The 20,596-nt window shown below is 43.8% G+C and overlaps 1 protein-coding gene across 2 annotated transcripts; it reads right to left on the bottom strand.

Annotated features, from left to right (window-relative positions):
* Window positions 1-3,648: 3,648 nt before the first annotated feature.
* Window positions 3,649-20,596, bottom strand: LOC137651908 (uncharacterized). 2 transcript variants are annotated; one of them, XM_068385110.1, is made up of 2 exons: window positions 20,515-20,596; window positions 3,649-6,936 (listed from the first exon to the last, which is right to left on the bottom strand). In XM_068385110.1, exon 2 carries the CDS (start codon window positions 6,760-6,762, stop codon window positions 4,210-4,212), a length of 2,553 nt encoding a protein of 850 aa, XP_068241211.1. In that variant the 5' UTR covers window positions 6,763-6,936; window positions 20,515-20,596; the 3' UTR covers window positions 3,649-4,209. The 2 variants fall into 2 exon arrangements, with proteins under 2 accessions (XP_068241211.1, XP_068241212.1); XM_068385111.1 differs by lacking the exon at window positions 20,515-20,596 and adding an exon at window positions 20,383-20,507.

Genomic DNA, 20,596 nt, shown 5'->3' with positions numbered 1-20,596 from the left:
CGGTTCTTCTTCAGCATGCTCTGGATGCATTCTTGGGCTTGACTGATTCTGGGGGCCGACGGAAAAGCCCGAAAAGCTTGACTCTGAATCTCCATACCTAGATATACTATAGTTTGGGATGGGACGAGTTGGGACTTTTCCATATTGACCAGGAGACCCAATTCCTTGGTCAGATCCAGAGTCCATTCTAGATTCTCCAGACAGCGACGACTTGACGCAGCTCTTAAAAGCCAGTCGTCCAAATAGAGGGAGGCTCTGATGTCTGCTAAATGCAGGAATTTGGCAATATTCCTCATCAGTTTGGTAAACACTAGAGGTGCCATGCTTAGGCCAAAGCACAGGGCTTGGAACTGGTATACCACCTTCCCAAAAACGAACCTTAGAAAAGGTTGGGAATCTGGGTGGATGGGGACGTGAAAGTACGCGTCCTTTAGGTCTAACGAGACCATCCAGTCTTCCTTCCTGACCGATGCTAGAACCGACTTCGTCGTCTCCATGGTGAACGTCTGCTTGGTGACAAAGACATTTAGAGCACTGACGTCTAGCACCGGTCTCCACCCTCCTGTCTTCTTCGCCACTAAGAAGAGACGGTTGTAGAAGCCCGGGGATTGATGGTCCCGGACTATGACTACCGCTCCCTTTTGTAGCAAGAGAGACACCTCTTGCTGTAAAGCTAGCCTCTTGTCCTCCTCTCTGTACCTGGGAGAGAGGTCGATGGGAGTTGTTGCTAGAGGGGGCTTGCGCAAGAATGGAATCCTGTACCCCTCTCTGAGTAACTTCACAGACTGTGCGTCTGCACCCCTGTTCTCCCAGGCCTGCCAGTAGTTCTTGAGCCTGGCTCCCACTGCTGTCTGAAGAAGGTGGCAGTCAGACTCTGCCTCTTGAGGACTTGGAACCCTTCTTCTTGTTGCCACGTTGACTATCGGCACGAGTACCTCCTCTGCTGGAGGCTCTGCCACGAAAGGGCGGAATGAACCTAGACGCTGGTGTGTCCATCCTAGGTCTAGGCACGGAAGGTAAAGCTGTGACTTTACGTGCGGATGACGCCACCAGGTCATGAGTGTCTTTCTGGATCAACGAGGCGGCAATCCCCTTGATCAACTCTTCAGGAAAGAGACACTTCGATAGCGGAGCAAACATCAGTTCTGACTTCTGACATGGGGTGACTCCCGCCGACAAGAAGGAGCAAAGGTGATCCCGCTTCTTGAGAACTCCAGACACGAAAGAAGCCGCAAGCTCGCCAGACCCATCCCGTATGGCTTTGGCCATGCAGGACATGATGAGCATGGCAGAATCCTTATCCGAAGGGGAGGTCTTCCTGCTCAACGCTCCCAAACACCAGTCCAGGAAGTTAAAGATCTCGAACGCACGGAAAACTCCCTTCAAAAGATGGTCCATGTCCGAAGAAGTCCAGCAAATCTTGGAGCGTCTCATAGCCAGTCTGCGGGGAGAGTCTACCAGACTTGAGAAGTCGCCCTGGGCAGAGGCAGGAACTCCCAAGCCGAGAACCTCTCCCGTGGCATACCAGACGCTAGATCTGGAAGCAAGCTTGGCTGGGGGAAACATGAAGGATGTCTTCCCAAGCTGCTTCTTGGCCTGCAACCACTCTCCCAGTACCCTTAAAGCTCTCTTGGATGAGCGAGCGAGTACGAGCTTCGTAAAGGCAGGAGCTGCTGACTGCATGCCTAAAGCGAACTCAGAGGGAGGTGAGCGTGGAGCTGCAGACACAAACTGTTCCGGATACAACTCCTTAAACAGGGCAAGGACTTTCCTAAAGTCTAAGGAGGGAGGCGTAGTCTTGGGTTCATCTATGTCGGAGTGTTGGTCGACCAAATGCGCAGCTTCGTCGTCATCAGAGATTCCTTCATCCGAATGCTGAGGAGGAAGCGGCAAAGGAGGAGATAAAGGCTGAACGGCTGAATCCGGCAGCACGGGTGCATGCGTAGCTGCACTGGATCCAACGTCATGCCGCTGTTGGTCAGTCTGAGAGCTGGCAACAACCAAAGCGGAGTGGTGGTGCGTGGTGGGGACCACCGTGGGTTGCGGAGACTGACGCACCGCATCAAAACACGGCAGCTTGACTCCACCTTCCTGCTGATGCGGTAGCTCACGCACGTCAACGGAGGGTGCTGCACGTCGGCTAACGTCAACATGCGTCTGGCAGGGTCGACTGCGCATAGGTGGTGGAGCTCTCACAGCCGGAGTGTGGGAGCAGGCAGCCGCAGTGTCAGCTGGGCGCACAACCGTGGCAGGTTGTAGGCTAACGGGTGCATCGTCAACCTTCTCAGCACGATACTCCTGCATGAAGGAAGCTAGCTGAGTCTGCATAGACTGCAGCAAAGACCACTTAGGGTCTACAGCGGCTGGTGCGGCAACAGACGGAGTGATTGCCTGCTGCGGAACCACTCTACCTCTCTTGGGAGGTGTGCAGTCTACGGAGGACTGCGGCGAGTCCGAACTGACCCAGTGGCTACACCTGGGCCATTGGACTCGTTCGGAAGGGACCTTGCGCTTGAGAGGTCTTGAGACCTTGGTCCAGCGTTTCTGTCGAGAAACTTCTTCCGCAGACGAGGAATGAATGGGCTCACTCGTCTGTTTGTGGGTGGGACGATCTCGGCAAGATACGTCCTCAACCACGGAGGGAACGTCTGTCCGCTGATCAAGGCCTGTCAAACCCTTTGGTCGTACGACATTGCTTCTCCCCTGGGCTTGGGAGCTTGCAAGAGGTCCCGGACTGGGAGGACGACAGGCACGAACAGACGCACCCTCATGCGTAACACTGACACTTTTCACTGCACTGACACTCACTTCACTTCCCACTGCACTTTTATCTTTCAACTCCCTGACGTCAGCCATGAGTTGATTGCGGTCATTCGCTAATGACTCAACTCTCTCACCAAGAGCCTGAATGGCACGCATCATATCCGCCATCGAAGGTTGATGAGAGCTAGTAGGAGGGTCGGGTGTAACCACTACAGGGGAAGGAAAAGGTTGTGGGGCATGGGGAGAGGAAAAATCAATAGAGCGAGACGAACTCCTCCTGATCCTATCCTTCTCTAGCCTACGTGCATACTTAAGGAATTCTTGAAAATCGAATTCCGAAAGCCCAGCGCATTCCTCACATCGATCTTCCAATTGACAGGCTTTACCCCTACAATTGGAACAAACGGTGTGCGGATCGATAGAGGCCTTCGGAAGACGCCTAGAACAGTCCCTAGCGCTACACTTCCTGTACTTGGGGACTTGAGAAGGGTCAGACATCTTGAATTAGTCAAAGGGGGGAAATCCAAAATCTATCCAAGTCGTCAACAAATAATCCAAAATCTAATCAATGAAAGTGAGAAAGTATTGAGGATAACTTCTGCACAGCGAAAGCTAATAACTAGAGAGAATACTTCACCAAATAACGTGAAAATCAACTCCAGAAAACAACAGCGTATCAAGTAGGTCTTGCCGGTGGCACGACAGAGAGAAAATTGGTTCTTTGTTGACAAGAAGTACTTGAGTACCTACTCGACAGATGGCGCTGTTGATGTACACCCCCACCTGTATAGCGATCGCTGGCGTATTCCGCCCGTAGGTTTTTTCTGTCGGGCAGCAGAGCTGCAGCTACATGATCAACGGGTAAGATTAATATTGAAAAATTATATTACAGGCAATAAATCTCTTCTAGGCTTATACTGTAATCTGTTAAAACCTAATATCAAAGTACAAAATAAGAGAGAAATCCAAAACTGTCTCTCAATGTTCCCCCTGTCAAGATAACCATATTAAGAATTTCATTGCAAATTCAATGTACAGTACTGTACTATATATAAATTTTAATAATTTGCTAAGCAATCAGATAAAACTAACAAATGAGTAATAATTAATTTAAATTTTTCTGTTATCTGACCTTATAACTAATTTGTGTTGGCACTAAAACTATGTAAACCTATGGCCATTATTTATATATGTACACTCATCACATGCTATTATCTTTAAAAAAATTATATTATATAACAAAAGAAGGTCAAAGTATACAGTAGTTTGCATGCTGGCCATTTCAAATACACTTATCAAATGTATTTAAACCTTAGTCAAAATGATGATACAGTAGAGAGTACATACAGGTATGCATGAAGAACTAATTTTTTCCATACTATCATTATTAATTACAATTAAGAGCTACATTAGGAACATAATTCTGAGTATGTGAACAATAAAATCCTAAGAATCATTACAGTTAAAATCATGTTCTACTACAACTATATCACTGTCAATTGTCTCGTCTTTGATTCCCATTTCCCCCGGATTGCTCATGTCCTGAGGAAGTGTCTTTTCGGATTTCCCAGTAACCTTTTCCTTTTCAGTATCATCTTTTCCAGTCTTATTAACCAATTTCTTAGTACAACATTCTATGGCATCATCTTTATTAAATCCTAAAACATCATTAGCCTCCTTTTCATTATCTGACTTGTCACTCGGTTCTTCAGAATTTACTAATACCGATTCAAAGTTATCACGGGTCAAAGGGTCAGGTTTTCTCTTGTATCTCCCTTGAATATTTGCAAATATTTCCCAATTATCGTCGGGATTCATTCCGTGCAATTCATCCATGTGACGAAGGAAACTTGGCTTCCACATATATCCTTTGCCACAAATTTGACAATTATAAGTTTTTTCTCCAGTGTGGGTCTTGAAATGTTCTCTTAATGTGTCCTTGAACAAGAACGCTTTCTTGCAAACCTCACACACAAATTCTCTTACACCAACGTGAATCCTCATGTGATGCTTAAGGTTGCTTTTCAATGCAAACTTCTTGCCACATTCGTGACATTCATGAGGCCGTTCCTTGGTGTGCGTAACCATGTGAGTATTCACGCTGCTTGTATTTCGGAATAGTTTACCACATACTGGACATGGATATGTCCTCTCATCATTATGGATTTTCATGTGTTCAATATGGCTTGTTCTGTGCAAAAACCTCTTGCCACACAACTCACACTGATAGGGCAGTTCCCCAGAGTGGATGCGCATGTGCTTCTTGAGGGTACAGTTATCAACAAAAGCTTTAGTACACACTTCACACTGATATTTTCGATCCCCTGTATGCTGCTTTGTGTGACTTGTGAGAGCGCCTCTCTGAGTAAACAGCTTACCACAATCCTTGCATTCAAAAGGCTTTTCTCCAGTATGAACCATCATATGGAGGTCTAACCCACTTTTTCTTGCAAATGAATTATTACAAACTTCGCACTTGTATGGCTTGTATGTAGAATGACTTATCATATGGCTGTTCAACCCAGATGAGGACACAAAACTCTTCTTACATACCTTACACTCGTAAGGTTTTTCTCCCGTATGACTACGAGTGTGATACATTAAACTTGCTTGCTGAGTAAATCTCCGTCCGCAAATGCCACAGACGTGAGGTTTTTCTCCGGTGTGAATCTTCATGTGAGTTGTTAAATTTGATTTTTCTGTGAATTTCTTTTCACAGACAGTACAAGCATATGGTTGCTCTCCTGTATGTAACCACATGTGTTTAGTTAGACTTTTTTCTAACTTGAATGTTTTTCCACATATAGAGCAACTATACTTCTTCTCATCGTCTTCAAATTCATCGTTTTTCTTTTCCCTTTTTTTATATTTCCTTCGTGGAGTGCTAGAAAAGGTTATGACAGCCTGAGAAGAACTTGCATTGTCATTATCATCAATTATTGTCAGGTCATGGTCAGAACCAAGGTTCTTTACATCAGTCTCTTCACCCTCACTCTTTTCAACAACTTTTAACTCTGTTGATTTCATACACATTTTTCTAAATCTTTTCAGTGTTCTTAGGGTACCAGATTCCTTTTTCAGTCCATCTACTAAACTAAAAGAGTTTTCTTGCCCATCCACATCTTCAACACTCTTTGATTCACTGAATGTACTATGTTCAGCACAATCAGTATTCTTTGCACTAACAGATTCCTCATAAGATTTCCTCTTATGTGGATAATCTTTGATACATTTTTCCATTCTTGTAACTCTACTTTGATGGTTAACTCCTTTTATATAAGTGGTTTTACTGACCTTGGTTTGTTTGTTTCTTGAACTACCTTTACTTCTTCCTATTGCCTTTGAAATTTCAGCGGCTTCCTCTGTTTTAGTATATTCGGATTCTGAAGTGTTAGGAATCTTTTCAATACTTATTTCAGGTGTTAGTCTCCCTAAGAGTGAAGCAAAATCCAGATTTACTGTTTGGGTGGAGGAAGCTTCTTGAGATGAATTACTCTCTTCATTCATTTGTTCTCCTTTGTTGAGCTTTGTACTTAAATGGGCCAACAACCCTCCAATCAAAGACACATATGGACTGTGAGAAGCTACTACATTCGATAAAATCTGATTATACATAGCCAAATTCAAAAGACTCTGAGCTGTTACTAAATGACTAGAATTGTTCAAGTGGTTATCTGCATGTTCACTGGCATCTTCTGAAGTAGTAGCACTGACTTTCTGTTGTGCATTTAAAATATTGGCTAATGCATAAGCCTGTAAAGCCTTGTAAATTTGTACCTGATTAGCAACTGAGACATCTGATGTTCCAGACAATTCACTACATGTATCATTTGAACTTTTTGAGCTATTTTCAATGTGACCATCACCAATGACACAGTTAGCTGAACTATCCTGAATTATACCATCTTCTATTGAGATCATTTCCTCTTTACAAACAAGCAAGGACTCAAGAGATCCTCCATCAGTGGCTATAACTGATGTTCCCTCACCAATTTCCATGCTTTTGGAAATTGAACGAAAAAGTCTATCTACAATGTAATACACAAAAAACAAATTACTGTACAACCTGTAAGCTGCAGTTTATGAAGCTTGATACTTGCAATGAATTTTCCATAGACAGAGGCTCATCAAAATCTTGTCTTCATTATCTGCCTTCACTCATTCTTGTGTTACCTGAAAGAAAATAAAAAAATTTAAAAATAATTTGTATTTAACCTGAAAGAAGAAAATAACTTATTTTAAAATGATGTGCATTTTTCCTAACTATACAAACCCTCATCCTTTAATAGGAGACTTACCTTAATCAGGAGGAAGTTTAGCAACATAACTGGCAGGTGTAAAATACCATGATGTCGACGCACACAGACTTATGGATATGCAGGAATGCCAACTTCCCTTAAGATCTATTCTTCTAAAAGGGTTTATGTGATAAATTTAGGTTTTTGCTGTTAGGCAGATGGTCAATTCAGGAACCTCTATCAACACTGGGGTATCTTATCATAATGTAAACTAATATAGATTAATGGGTTTAAATTTATATCCATCCTCCTCCTCACAAGGAGCATGGAGGATCTAACTTCTATTTTTACATAAAACAGAATAGTGCTCAGTATAGTAGCTTTTCTTCAAGTTTGTCAACTGCTAAACTCAAAGGAGGGGAAGAGAATTGAAAAAGGGCCAGACATTCTCACTCTCAAGTTAGACTTAGGCTTCAATTGTTATTTTAGACATGATGCTTGTCCTGTGAGAGCTAAGAATACTACACAACTTGTCCAATAGCACCAAAGGTCCCAGAGAGAATGTGTTGAAGGACTTGTGGATACAACCCCTTAGGTAAGGGGCTGTGAAGGTTGTCTGGTGCTTCCAATTCTTGCCCTACTGACAGGTTAGTTTTAAAGGCTAGGGTAGCTCCCATTCACCTTACTTCATGAGCGTGAGCTTAGGATAGTTCTGGTGTGTCACTATCCGCTAGATACTCATGTGTCCTGATCACTGTCTCTTGAAGCCAAAAGGAGATGGTGCTCTTAGAGACTTTCCTCTTATATTTCCTTGTGCTGTCTAAAGAGCTGTGTATACTTCAGATAGAATTTTAGTGCTCTTAAAGACAAAGAAGAAACTCATCCAAATTCTCAGTTGCTTCCCAGAGTGAAGAAATAAAAAAGGACTCAAACCTTGTGTGGTAAACGGCTCAGTTCAGAGTCTTCACTATGAATTCAGGAATGAAGGAAAAGGAGTCTTTCCTCCAACACTAATATGAGATACCGAGTAAGACAATCCATGGATTTCGCTAACACGTTTAAGCTGAAGCTAAGGCTCTAGTAAGAAAACTGTTTACAAAGTAAAGGTCCCTTTTGGAGGACCTTCTCAGGAGTTCGTATGGGACTTTTTTCAAATAGCTAAGGACTTTGGAGATGTCCCAAGCTAGTGGTCTGAGCTCTCTCAGAGGGAAGGAGTGCTAGAAACTCTTCATCAGTATTGAGACTTGGCTCAAAGCTGAGCGATAACCTTTCAACGATCAAGATGGAAGGCGTTTCTCTCTGTCTGAAGCCCAAAAACTCTGCTACTGTTTGTAGTGAGGTTCCAAGAGAAGTGCCTCTACCACAACAAGCACAGAAGATGGCCCACTTGGCCTGGTAACCTGCTACTGAGGACTTGTGGAGGTAACCAGACATCACTTTTGCAGTGCCTTGTGAAAAATGTTATTTTCATTAGTAAAATAAATTTTTGAATATACTTACCCGATAATCATGTAGCTGTCAACTCCGTTGCCCGACAGAATTCTACGGGAGGGATACGCCAGCTATCACTATACTAGAAGGGGGTGTACTCACAAGCGCCACCTGTGGCCAGGTACTACAGTACTTGTTGTTGACGCCACCTCACTTTTTCCTCGGTCCACTGGTTCTCTATGGGGAGGAAGGGTGGGTCAATTAAATCATGATTATCGGGTAAGTATATTCAAAAATTTATTTTACTAATGAAAATAACATTTTTCAATATTAAACTTACCCGATAATCATGTAGCTGATTCACACCCAGGGCGGTGGGTGAAAAAACCAGTGTACAAGACTAAAGGATAGCTAAGTATCCCGTATTTCATATAATCAGTTATCCACAATAACAATGAAATAATAAGTACCCGGTAAGGAAGTCGACTTGAACCGTTACTCTGCCTATAATAAGATCGTCTTCCTTACTGAGCGCAGCGTTCCTCTTGGAAGGCTGAATCAACTCAAAGGTGCTAAAGTATACAGGGCTGCAACCCATACTAAAGGACCTCATCACAACCTTTAACCTCGGCGCTTCTCAAGAAAGAATTGACCACCCGCCAAATCAACAAGGATGTGGAAGGCTTCTTAGCCGACCGTACAACCCATAAAAAGTATTCAAGAGAAAGGTTAAAAGGTTATGGGATTATGGGAATGTAGTGGCTGAGCCCTCGCCTACTACTGCATTCGTTGCTACGAATGGTCCCAGGGTGTAGCAGTACTCGTAAAGAGACTGGACATCTTTGAGATAGAATGATGCGAACACTGACTTGCTTCTCCAATAGGTTGCATCCATAACACTCTGCAGAGAATGGCTCTGTTTGAAGGCCACTGAAGTAGCCACAGCTCCCACTTCATGTGTCCTTACCTTCAGCAAAGCAAGGTCTTCTTCCTTCAGATGAGAATGTGTTTCTCTAATCAGAAGCCTGAATAGTAAGAAACTGAGTTCTTAGAACTTGGAAAAGAAGGTTTCTTGATAGCACACTATAAGGCTTCTGATTGTCCTTGTAAAGGTTAAGACCTTTATAGATAGTACCTAAGAGCTCTAACTGGGCAAAGTACTCTCTTCAGTTCATTCCCCACCAAGTTGGACAGGCTTGGGATCTCGAACGACTTAGGCCAAGGACGTGAAGGAAGCTCGTTTAGCAAAAACCGAGCTGCAAGGAACATGTAGCCATTTCAGATGTGAAAACAATGATCCTGCTGAAGGCGTGGATCTCACTTACTCTTTTAGCTGTTGTCAAGCACACGAGGAAAAGAGTTTTTAATGTGAGGTCCTAAAAAGAGGCTGATTGGAGAGGTTCAAATCTTGATGACATAAGGAACCTTAGGACCACGTCTAGATTCCAGCCTGGAGTGGACAACCGACGTTCCTTTGAGGTCTCAAAAGACCTAGGGAGGTCTTGTAGATCTTTGTTGGTGGAAAGATCCAAGCCTCTGTGGCGGAAAACCGCTGCCAACATACTTCTGTAACCCTTGATCGTAGGAGCTGAAAGGGATCTTACTTTCCTTAGATATAACAGGAAGTCAGCAATCTGGGTTACAGTGGTACTGGTTGAGGAAACTGCATTGGTCTTGTACCAGCTACGGAAGACTTCCCCTTGAGACTGATAGATTCTGAGAGTGGATGTTCTCCTTGCTTTGGCAATCGCTCTGGCTGCCTCCTTCGAAAAGCCCCTAGCTCTTGAGAGTCTTTCGAAAGTCTGAAGGCAGTCAGACGAAGAGCGTGGAGGATTGGGTGTACCTTCTTTACGTGAGGTAGACTTAGAAGGTTCACTCCTAGAGGAAGAGTCCTGGGAATGTCGACCAGCCATTGCAGTACCTCTAAGAACCATTCTCTCGCGGGCCAGAGCGGAGCCAACCAACGTCAGCCGTGTCCCTTTGTGAGAGGAGAACTTCTGAAGTACCCTGTTGACAATCTTGAACGGCGGGAATGCATACAGGTCGAGATGGAACCAATCCAGCAGAAAAGCATCCACGTGAACTGCTGCTGGGTCTGGAATCGGAGAACAATACAACAGGAGTCTCTAGGTTATCGAGGTAGCGAACAGATCTATGGTTGGCTGACCCCACAGGGCCCAAAGTCTGCTGCAAACATTCTTGAGAAGGGTCCACTCTGTGGGGATGACCTGACCCTTCCGGCTGAGGTGATCTGCCATGACATTCATACCGCCCTGAATGAACCTCGTTACCAGTTAGCTTTCGATCTTTAGACCAGATGAGTAGGTCCCTTGCGATCTAGAACAACTTCCACGAAAGAGTCCCTCCCTGCTTGAAGATGTAAGCCAGGGCTGTGGTGTTGTCAGAGTCCACCTCCACCACTTTGTTAAGCTGGAGGGACTTGAAGTTTATCAAGGCCAGAATAACCGCCAACAACTCCTTGCAATTGATGTGAAGTGTCCTTTGCTCCTGATTCCATGTTCCCGAGCATTCTTGTCCGTCCAAAGTCACACCCCAGCCCGTGTCTGATGCGTCCGAGAGGAGACGGCGGTCGTGTTTCTGAACAGCCAAAGGTAGACTTCCTTGAGAAGAAAGCTGTTCTTACACCACGCGAGAGAAGACCTCCTCTCTTCGGAAACAGGAACTGAGACCGTCTCTAGCGTCATGTCCTTTATCCAGTGAGCAGCTAGATGATACTGAAGGGGGGGAGGTGGAGTTTCCCTAACACGATGAACAGGGCCAGCGATGAAAGTGTCCCTGTTAGACTCATCCACTACCTGACTGAGCATCGGTTCCTTCTCAGCATGCTCTGGATGCATTCTAGGGCTTGGAAGATCCTTGGGGCCGACGGAAAAGCCCGAAAAGCTCGACTCTGAAGATCCATACCCAAGGAGACAATGGTCTGGGATGGGACGAGCTGAAACTCCTCAAAATTGACAAGGAGGCCCAGTTCCTTGGTCAGATCCATAGTCCATTTGAAAATCTCCAGACAGCGACGACTTGTGGGAGCTCTTAAAAGCCAGTCGTCTGACGGAGCCGGACACAAGATCATGGTACTGCTGCACAGTCTGTGAACTGTCAACCATGGGCAAGCGAGGAAGTACAGTGACAATCCGAATCTGTCTAGACTGTCTGGGTCGTACAGACAACTCCTTATCGGGTTGCTGAGGTTGCCGCACTGCGTCACAACAAGTCACTTCTGCTGGTTGTTGAACGTCTTCCCCGTGACACATTGACTCCGTAAACAAAAAATCCTCTAACAAGGACTAAGCTTGGACTGCATGTCTTGCAACCCAGCTCAAGGTCTATGGGAGCAGGTGTGGTAACAGACGGGATTAGCGACTGAAGTGGAACCATTACCTTCCCTGGAAGCATGTTATGCTTAAATAAAAGTCCATAGGAGGCTACGCAGCTAAAGGCTCCCTCCAAATGACAGAGTCCTCAAGGGAATATCAGAAGGAGGGAGAAAAGAACTTTCCCATCTACAGGGACCATATCCTAGAAAAGCTAAGTTCTCTCAGTGAGGGTTTCACTGGTGCAAAAGCAGCAGACTAGAAGGCAACGTTATGAAACTGCTTGACAGTCTAGTGAGTTGGCAACAACCAAAGATGTGTGACTGAGAAGCATGCGGTAAGGTATGCAGAGCATGTTGTATGCAGAGTATGCTGTATGCAGAGCATGCTGTATGTAGAGCATGTTGTATGCAGAGCATGCTGAATGCAGAGCATGCTGTATGCAGAGCATGTTGTATGCAGAGCATGCTGAATGCAGAGCATGCTGTATGCAGAGCATGTTGTATGCAGAGCATGCTGTATGTAGAGCATGTTGTATGCAGAGCATGCTGAATGCAGAGCATGCTGTATGCAGAGCATGTTGTATGCAGAGCATGCTGTAAGCAGAGCATGCTGTATGTAGAGCATGCTGTAAGGTAAGCAGAGCGTGTGCATGGCGTTTAACATTTCTCAGAAATTCCATGACCAGTGCTAGAGTGCTTTATGCATGCTTGCATGGGGTTTTAATATCAACATAATATTTACCTTACATTCATAACTCATGATTCATATTTTTGCCATATTTTGCGATATTGTTAAAAATATATTGCAAGGAATACAAATATATTTTTATAAGTAATACAAATAACCTCCATTATCATAATGTTTGAAAATGGAGGTAAGGTATGCTGAACAGCAGAGTCAGAACGAGCTGGAACAACAATAGTTGTGGTTTCCTCTTCAAGACTCTGTTGAGGGAACACCTGAGGCTCAGTCTGCAAAGGCTGATCAAAGGAAGTAGCAGAAGGTAGGCGCATGGGTGGAGGAGGCTGACTCCTGGCATGAGTGGCTGAACTCAAGGGTTGCGCTTGCTGAGTGGTTGGCGGATGCGCAGTAGCAAGTTCCTGAGGAACGAGTTGAGGTTCCTGCGGTGTGAGCTGAGAGCGAAAAGGTAGTGGCTGCGCAGAACGCAGTAAAAGTCTCGCAAGTTGAGGCTCCTGAGGCGCAAGGCTAAGGTGTTGAGGTGCTTGCCTAGAGGAGGGTTGAGCTCGCTGCAGCGAGAGCTGAGGAGACTGACTCATGGATGGGAGAGGTTGTTGTACCTCAAGCGAGTGTTGCCTCACTGGTGGAACAGCAAGTGGAAGCGGAGGAAGAGAGGTATAAGCCTCCTGTTCCCATTGCTGAGGTTGCCTTAAGGAAGGCAGAGGGAGCTGCACACCACTGGGATCAGTAAACTCATAACGTGGCTCAACATCGTACGCCTGGCAGGCGGTACTGCGGTCAGGCGGAGCGAGCGCAGGCGGAGCGAGCGCAGGCGGAGCGAGCGCAGGCGGAGGCGCAACCTTCTCAGCCCGACACTCACGCATCAAGACCGAAAGTTGTGACTGCATGGACTGCAGTAGAGTCAACTTGGGGTCGGCAGACACTAAGGTCTGCTGAGGTAAAGCCTTAACAGCAGAGATCTGTTGCGGCAGAACCTTACTCCTCTTAGGCGGAGTGCATTCAACTGATGACTGAGGAGAGTCAGAGCTAACCCAATGACTGCATCCGGGTTGTTGAACTCTAACTTCGTACGTCTGGCATAGGTCTGGACTTTACGTTTAAGAGGTCTTGAGACCTGAGACCAGCGTTTTCTCCCCTAAATTTCTTCTGCAGACGAGCAAAATAAGGGCTCAATCGTCTGCGGGTGGAAGTGACGGTCTCGGTAAGACACGCCCGCAACCACCGAGGATACTTCTGTGCGCCGATCAAGGCCTGCTGAACCCTTTTGCCCTTCGACATTGCTTCTCCCCTGGGCTTGGGAGCTTGCAAGAGGTCCCGGACTGGGAGGACGACTGGCGCGCACAGAAGTACCCTCACGCACAACACTGACACACTTTGCGCTAATCACTTATCACTTTGATTTTCTGTTTGCACTTATTTCACTGAACTCGAAACTTTAAGTGGTTTGTACCTGAAACACGCAATTCTATCCTTTCTCAAAAGTTAGTAATTGCGAAAACAGAATTACAATGTAACAGAAAAATCTAATGAAAGATAAATAATTCAGTGGCTGGAAAGACTAAACACTAGATCACTCTAGAAACGTTTACCTTCTTCCCCTAAAGAGACTAGGGAGAAGAGCAAAAACGATAACAACGTTACTCGCTTGAATGAAACGTTTATCCTCCTCTTTCTCCCTCCGTCTCTATCTCTCTCTCTCTCTCTTGACTTAGAACCTGAGAGAAGAGCCCAATCATATATATCGTTAAAACATATTATTGTTAAAGGAAAAAACTGAAATATTTCCCAAAATGAAAAGTTCCTTTATTAGGATTAAAACCATTAAGTTAAGAAAGAATGAACAAAACGCTAGACACGGTTACTCTTACTGCAATGTGAAACCGTGAAAATTCTTTCTCTATCGTAACGATAGAGCGCAAGTTGAACGTTCTGAACGTCAACAACTGCAGAGACAAAACAAAACGTTAGTTCAACTTTGAAAACAGTACGAGACTATCAAAGAAATTCTTTCAAAGACATTAAAATAGCATAATATGTTAACAGGTAAAACCGAAATGACGGGCTCAATGTTAATTAACTTCGGTACCAAGAAAAGACCGCCTACTATTAGGAAGGTCGAATATAAACAAATATAAAAATTAATTTTAATAAGTTTATAATAAAAGGAAGTTAATCGAAGAGGCCTATAAGAGGCGGAGAGATATAAAATAAATCTATAACTTTTGTTAAGCAAAATTAAGAAAGAGAGTCTATACTCTCTTAGACACCAACACTTCCGTCTAAGGGAAGGGTCGGCCATTTAAAGGTGAAAGAGAGTTCACACTCTCTTCGTCACCATAATTAATCAAATTAATTCCAAAAGCTAACTAAGCTAATATAGAAGTTTCCAGTATAGCGAATAGCTGCAAATTTTAGAGAAATACTTCACCAAACCGTGAACAATACTCCAAAATCATAAGCGTATCCAAGAACGTCTTGCCGGAAGCACGACAGAGGAAAAAGTGAGGTGGCGTCAACAACAAGTACTGTAGTACCTGGCCACAGGTGGCGCTTGTGAGTACACCCCCTTCTAGTATAGTGATAGCTGGCGTATCCCTCCCGTAGAATTCTGTCGGGCAACGGAGTTGACAGCTACATGATTATCGGGTAAGTTTAATATTGAAAAGTCTCCCTTTCGGAGGAGATACTGGATACCCTCTAAATGTGAGAAGACAGGGATATCACTAATGTCTCTCCACAGGTGGTTGGCACAACAGGTTAGGCCTATAGGGGCGTTCTCTGGGTATATCGGAAAACATCGGGAGGTCTGGGTACCACTCGCTGGGAAGAGCAATGCGCCTGCTTGCAGTGAGGATCGTAGCCAGTAGCGCTCTGCGATCCTCGCCAGAGAAGTTCTCCGTTGTATGATGTCAGCAACGAATCCCCAAGAGTCTAGGACTCCGAGACTCGTCACTGGCTGTCAGCAATTCTCCCCGAAAGCGGGAAGATTGCTGTTCATCAAAGGCGCGAGCTGGGCTGCAGTGTGATACTGAATAGGGGTCGTAATTCTAGTTGTCACGAGCTGCCTGCAGTGGCATGTTAGAAACTCGGCCGAGAGTTGGAGCCTGGTCACGAGCTGGTCTACGCTGTCTCATCGTTGGCCCTAAAGTGCGGTAGCAAACAGAAGGGCGATCACAAGTAGAGGAATCATCAAGCGCTGCATTGCGGTTGCTGGAATTCCAGGAACCTGGTAGCAAGCTAACAGGTGATCACAAGGAGGGGAGCAGCTGTGAACTGGAACTTGGTCGCAAGCAGGTAAGCTGTGTCACCTGGGCGATGTCGGCAAAACTGTGTTGATCATTAGGACTACTCCCTTGGGAGTGTCACGAGCGCTCCTGTGAAGATCTGAAGCAGGAACTGGATGAGGCGAGGAGACAGAACCAGACGAGTCTACTAGGCGGGACGAGTCAGCTAGATGAAACGATTCAGCTCAGTAAGACGAGTCTGTTGGGCGAGACGAGACAGCTGGGCGAACTGGAAGGGAAAGTGAAGGTAGAAGGTCACTGGAAGCATTGAACTCACCTGTGAGATATCGCAGCTGAACCCACCCTACCAACAAACTCATCCTCCCGCTCTGATGAGCCACACTCCGAGGGAGTAGAGAAAGGCATGGACGAGTCCAATAACCTTCTCTTAGTACTGCATGGCAGAGACCACCCCTAGGAAGACCAAACCAGCGTATGGGAAAGATATCTACTATGAGTAACAGGAACAAGCTTTGGACTTTGCCCTCCCTCCCACGGCTGAGCAAGCTCAGATCGAGGGAGAGCGCCATCGTCAGCACGATGATCAACAACTGCCGCAGGCGGAGGGGATGAAGGTGCAGGAGCTGCCCTAGAGACACTAGAAACTCCTCTGGTACAAAACCTTCTAGTCTCTGGGAGGAGCAGGAACATGCTTTGGACTTTGCACTCCCTCCACTAGCTGCCATCACAGAATGAGGGACTGAGTCATCATCAGCACTGAAGAAAACCACACAAGAGAAAACCTCACCTGCAAAAGGAAAAGGTGTCCACTAAGAGAAGCAGGAACAAGCTTCTGACTTTGCACTCCCTCCGCCAGCTGCCATCGCAGAATGATGGAGTGTGTTGTCATCAGCAAAGAGGAACAAGACCGGAGTTGAGCTCTGGGTGGGCTACTCGAAGACGATGATGGTACATCAACACAGAGAATGACTCTCCTGCGGAGTAGGACAGAGCCGCTTCGCTAAGGGAAGCAGGCGAGTCCTCCAGGCTGAGGGTTGTCCAGCATCAAATGGAAGAGATCGCAAGAAAAAGTTTCTCCGCCCTCGTGGAAAACCTTCCAATACGCTGTCTCCTAAATAGCATCCCTCACACCTGTAAAAATAAACAAAAACTAAAAGAACAAATTAGTCAGAGGCCAGTCAAAAATTGGGCGGTAGAGAGAGACAAAATTCCTCCATCGGGCCAAAAGCAAAAGTGATGAGGCATCACAGGAGTGTGTGTGAGCGGGATAGTTGGTATTACCCCTCTACCCCCCCCCCCACCCGCTAACTAGCGGTAGGATAGTTATACCTCCCCAAATATTTTTTCGGTTAGTCATCCAGCTTCGCTGAAGGTATAGTCCCTAGTAAAGAGCGAACTGGTTTGTATTTAGTGATGGAACAATTATGTGTTCTAGATCCTCTTCTAAAAATGTGCTAAAGCAGTGCTGGCACTATGACCTAACAATAGTGGCACCTCATGCATTCTAAAGCTTCTTTCCAATTTTTCTTATCAGTCATTACGGTATGTATTTCATTTTGTGTAGATAACCATAACCAAAGAGAAAATTACAAGTAAAAAAAAAGGAAAGATAATACTGTTCTTTAATTGACCTATCTCTAATAAAAAAAAAGAGAGAGAACAATGAAAATAATTTGTCTACTTTCCATATTAACAAAATACTTGGAAACATCTAGTCATGTCGTCATCAAAAGCTTCCTTCTCACTAAAGTAAGACACTCCCCAGTAAAACCACTGGCACATGATCTAACCTCACTACTGTTAGACATCAGCCCAGTAAAGAGTTAGCCTACTAAATAAACATAAAACCAAGCTTAATACAGTAACAATGATGTAAAAGCTGAAACTGATAAAACGCTTTACTTCAACTCATCTTGAGCAAAATATCAAAATAAATAACAACTCCTGGCTTACCTCTCGATAAGAGACATTTAACATTGTGAAAGAGAAATCTTGCAGTATTTCTAGCTGAACAAGACCTACACTCAATATTACAATGGAACTGGGCCCACCCTACTCCATCTTTGATTATGCCCTTCACTCCGACAGATATCCAATCTTATATCGGGAAAAAAGATCACACTCTATACTGATTAGACAAGGAGACTAGGCTATTCCCAACTTTGTTAAAACTGCTCGGATAATCTTGTCTACAGTACTAAGTTCTATATCTTCCTTTTGATGATTTAAATATGCACTCTCTAAGATGTAGACTAACAATAAAGTCAACGTAGCGATTGGTTGAATTCGATCGCTATCATTTTCAAAATTTGTGACGACACCAGAAAGTTGTCAAAACATAAAAAGTTGATGTCATATTCAAAATTCCCCGGAAATTTTGGTAGTGTGACAGCGACTTAAGGGTCAGGAACAGAAAAATCCTTCGATGAAGTTCTGACCTAGTTTCTTGTTCTTCCCTTCTCATTATCCTCCATACATCTCTGTTGATATCATCTTTTACTAGTAATGATTTATACAGATTGTGTTCATTTCCATCTAACATGTGTTACTTATCAAAGGTTTCTCAGTACAGTAGGATTATTTTGCCCTAGAATGGCTTTAAAAAATGCCTAGGCAAGCCTAAATAAGTTAAACAATGCTAACTTATTTCATTATTATTATAGTAAAACACAGGGCAAAGTTTACTACTGAAACATTGTATATACACAGTATAGAAAAACTTCTTTTTTCTTTGAAAATGACCTTTATTTCCCAAGCAAATAAATAGTTAATAAGATATACCCTAATATATATCCTACGGTAATGGCGGCCACCCAGTGGGAACCCGGGGTTTGGGTGGGGAAAATTTACTGGCAAATTGATAAAGGTAAGACTAACGTTTTCTTCTCTATACATTATTCTATGGGACGCATAATAAATCCACGAAAAAACTGCAGAAAATATGGGGGATCCTAGGTAAAACTTCAGAAGCATGACGCACTTAATATAAAAAAAAAATAATCACCTACAGTACATCGAAAATGCACGTGAAAAGCTATAGAAAAAGTATAGTTTTGTATGAGATTGAACAAGGTGGAAATAAATAAGGTTAAAAAGATTTTACCACAAATTTTTTCTAAATCGGAAGAGATCTTTCCCCTTACTGCTATGTTTACCTTTAATGAGCCCTTTAACTCACTTTCTAATGCAAGCACAATCAGTTCTAATTACAGTTTATTGGCTGAGAGCTGTGACATCATTATGCCATAATGGTTTCATAACCAATTACAAACGAATTCAGTTGAAAACCAAGTTTTACATGGATTTTAGCGGAGTAATACAGTTACCGCTTAACATCCACTAGTATCCGTGTTTGACTGAATACTTCAAATAATGGAAAAAACCGGTGATCAGTTCTTTTGTAGTTAATTTGTGTCGAATATCAGTCATGGAGTCAAACAAATTTAGGGTATTTTCCCCAAATTTACTCTAAATTTCCACAATCTTAGAATATTGCCCCAGAATTTAGGATAATTTCCCTGAATTTAGGGTAATGGATGCTCTTTCGGCTATTTCAATGCTATAGCCAAGTTTAAGGTATTCCTGGCATAGTGAATAATTTCTAAAAGGCTCATTATGTTATCCCAAAAAGGTTAGTGTCCCAAGTGCCGACTCTGACTCAGTTTTTAGGGAAGACCAGCACATCTACTGCAACGCTTCTTTAAAGATTGCAAAGACAAAAAGAGACGTAGGTGTCAATCATAAGGTAAGGAATGATTTGTGATTTACTCTATCATAGTGAAAGGATTTATTTGTGATTTACATTTAGTTAGTGACCTGGGAAGGGGGGTCTGGGGGGCTTGTGACCTGGGAAGGGGTGTTTGGGGGCTTACCCCGGCTAGGGGTTGTGACCCGGGAACTACTAGGTTAGGTTAGGTGGGTTTGTTAGGTTCTGTACCCTTTTACAAATCTAAAAAGTGTTAAATAATCATATTTTGGGACCTGGGAAGGGGGATCCGCTGGGCTTGGCCCCAGCTAAGGGCTGTGACCTGGGAACTACTAGGATAGGTTAGGTGAGTTTGTTAGCTTATGTACCCTTTTATAAACCTAAAAAAAAAATTAAATAATCTCGTTTTGTTCTGATTTCGCACACCCAAAATCCCAGGTTCCCACCTGTCCGTCGGGAAGAGGGGGGTCCATAACAGTAAAACGGCTTCTTTGCAGTGGAAATAAATGTCAAATTCGTTGAAAGCAAATCATTTACTGTAGTAAAAGTTTTTTTTTCTCTTAGAAATGTCTTGTGTTTTACTATAATTTACCCTTATTTCTTATTCCTACCAATAGTCTACACTAGGCCTACCAATAGATTAAATCACAAGTTTATTTCATGAAATTACCAGTATGCTTATCAAGCTTATCTTGTTATTAAGTTGGCAAACATAAGCTAATTGTCAAATGTCATTTACCATTCGTAGAAGGAACAACTTCATCTAACCTTGACTTACCCTCAGCTTAAAAAAAAAGGAAACGGGAAACCAGAGAAATATGGACATCCTGATCTGGTGAGAGGAGCAACCATATACAACCTCATTATCATTCATACTACACTTAACGTAGAGTAATGGATATAAAGCTAATTACGATAAGAGTTAGTCAACGGTAAAATCCTGAAAATGCTAGACGAATACATACTTGAAAAGGGGCATGTCGAATAGCCTTGGCTACTAGTTTAATCATTACTATAAATTCAACTTGATTAATCTATATAAATAAAAAGTTTACTATAAAGACCTCGAGACCTAAAACCTTCATTGACAACCTTACCCAATGTAAGTAAAGGGAAGATCAATTGGATATGGCCATTATTACACTAGTCTGTCAATGACCCGTAAACAACGGATCTTCT

This window comes from Palaemon carinicauda, chromosome 13 (genome assembly GCF_036898095.1).
Source record: "Palaemon carinicauda isolate YSFRI2023 chromosome 13, ASM3689809v2, whole genome shotgun sequence".
Taxonomy (NCBI): domain Eukaryota; kingdom Metazoa; phylum Arthropoda; class Malacostraca; order Decapoda; family Palaemonidae; genus Palaemon; species Palaemon carinicauda.
The sequence above is the reverse complement of the archived record's forward strand: the minus strand, read 5'-3'. Positions and strand labels throughout refer to the sequence as shown.

Coding starts and splice junctions, on each gene's coding strand:
- LOC137651908 (XM_068385110.1), bottom strand. CDS start 6,762: ATGGAAATTGGTGAGGGAACATCAGTTATAGCCACTGATGGAGGATCT.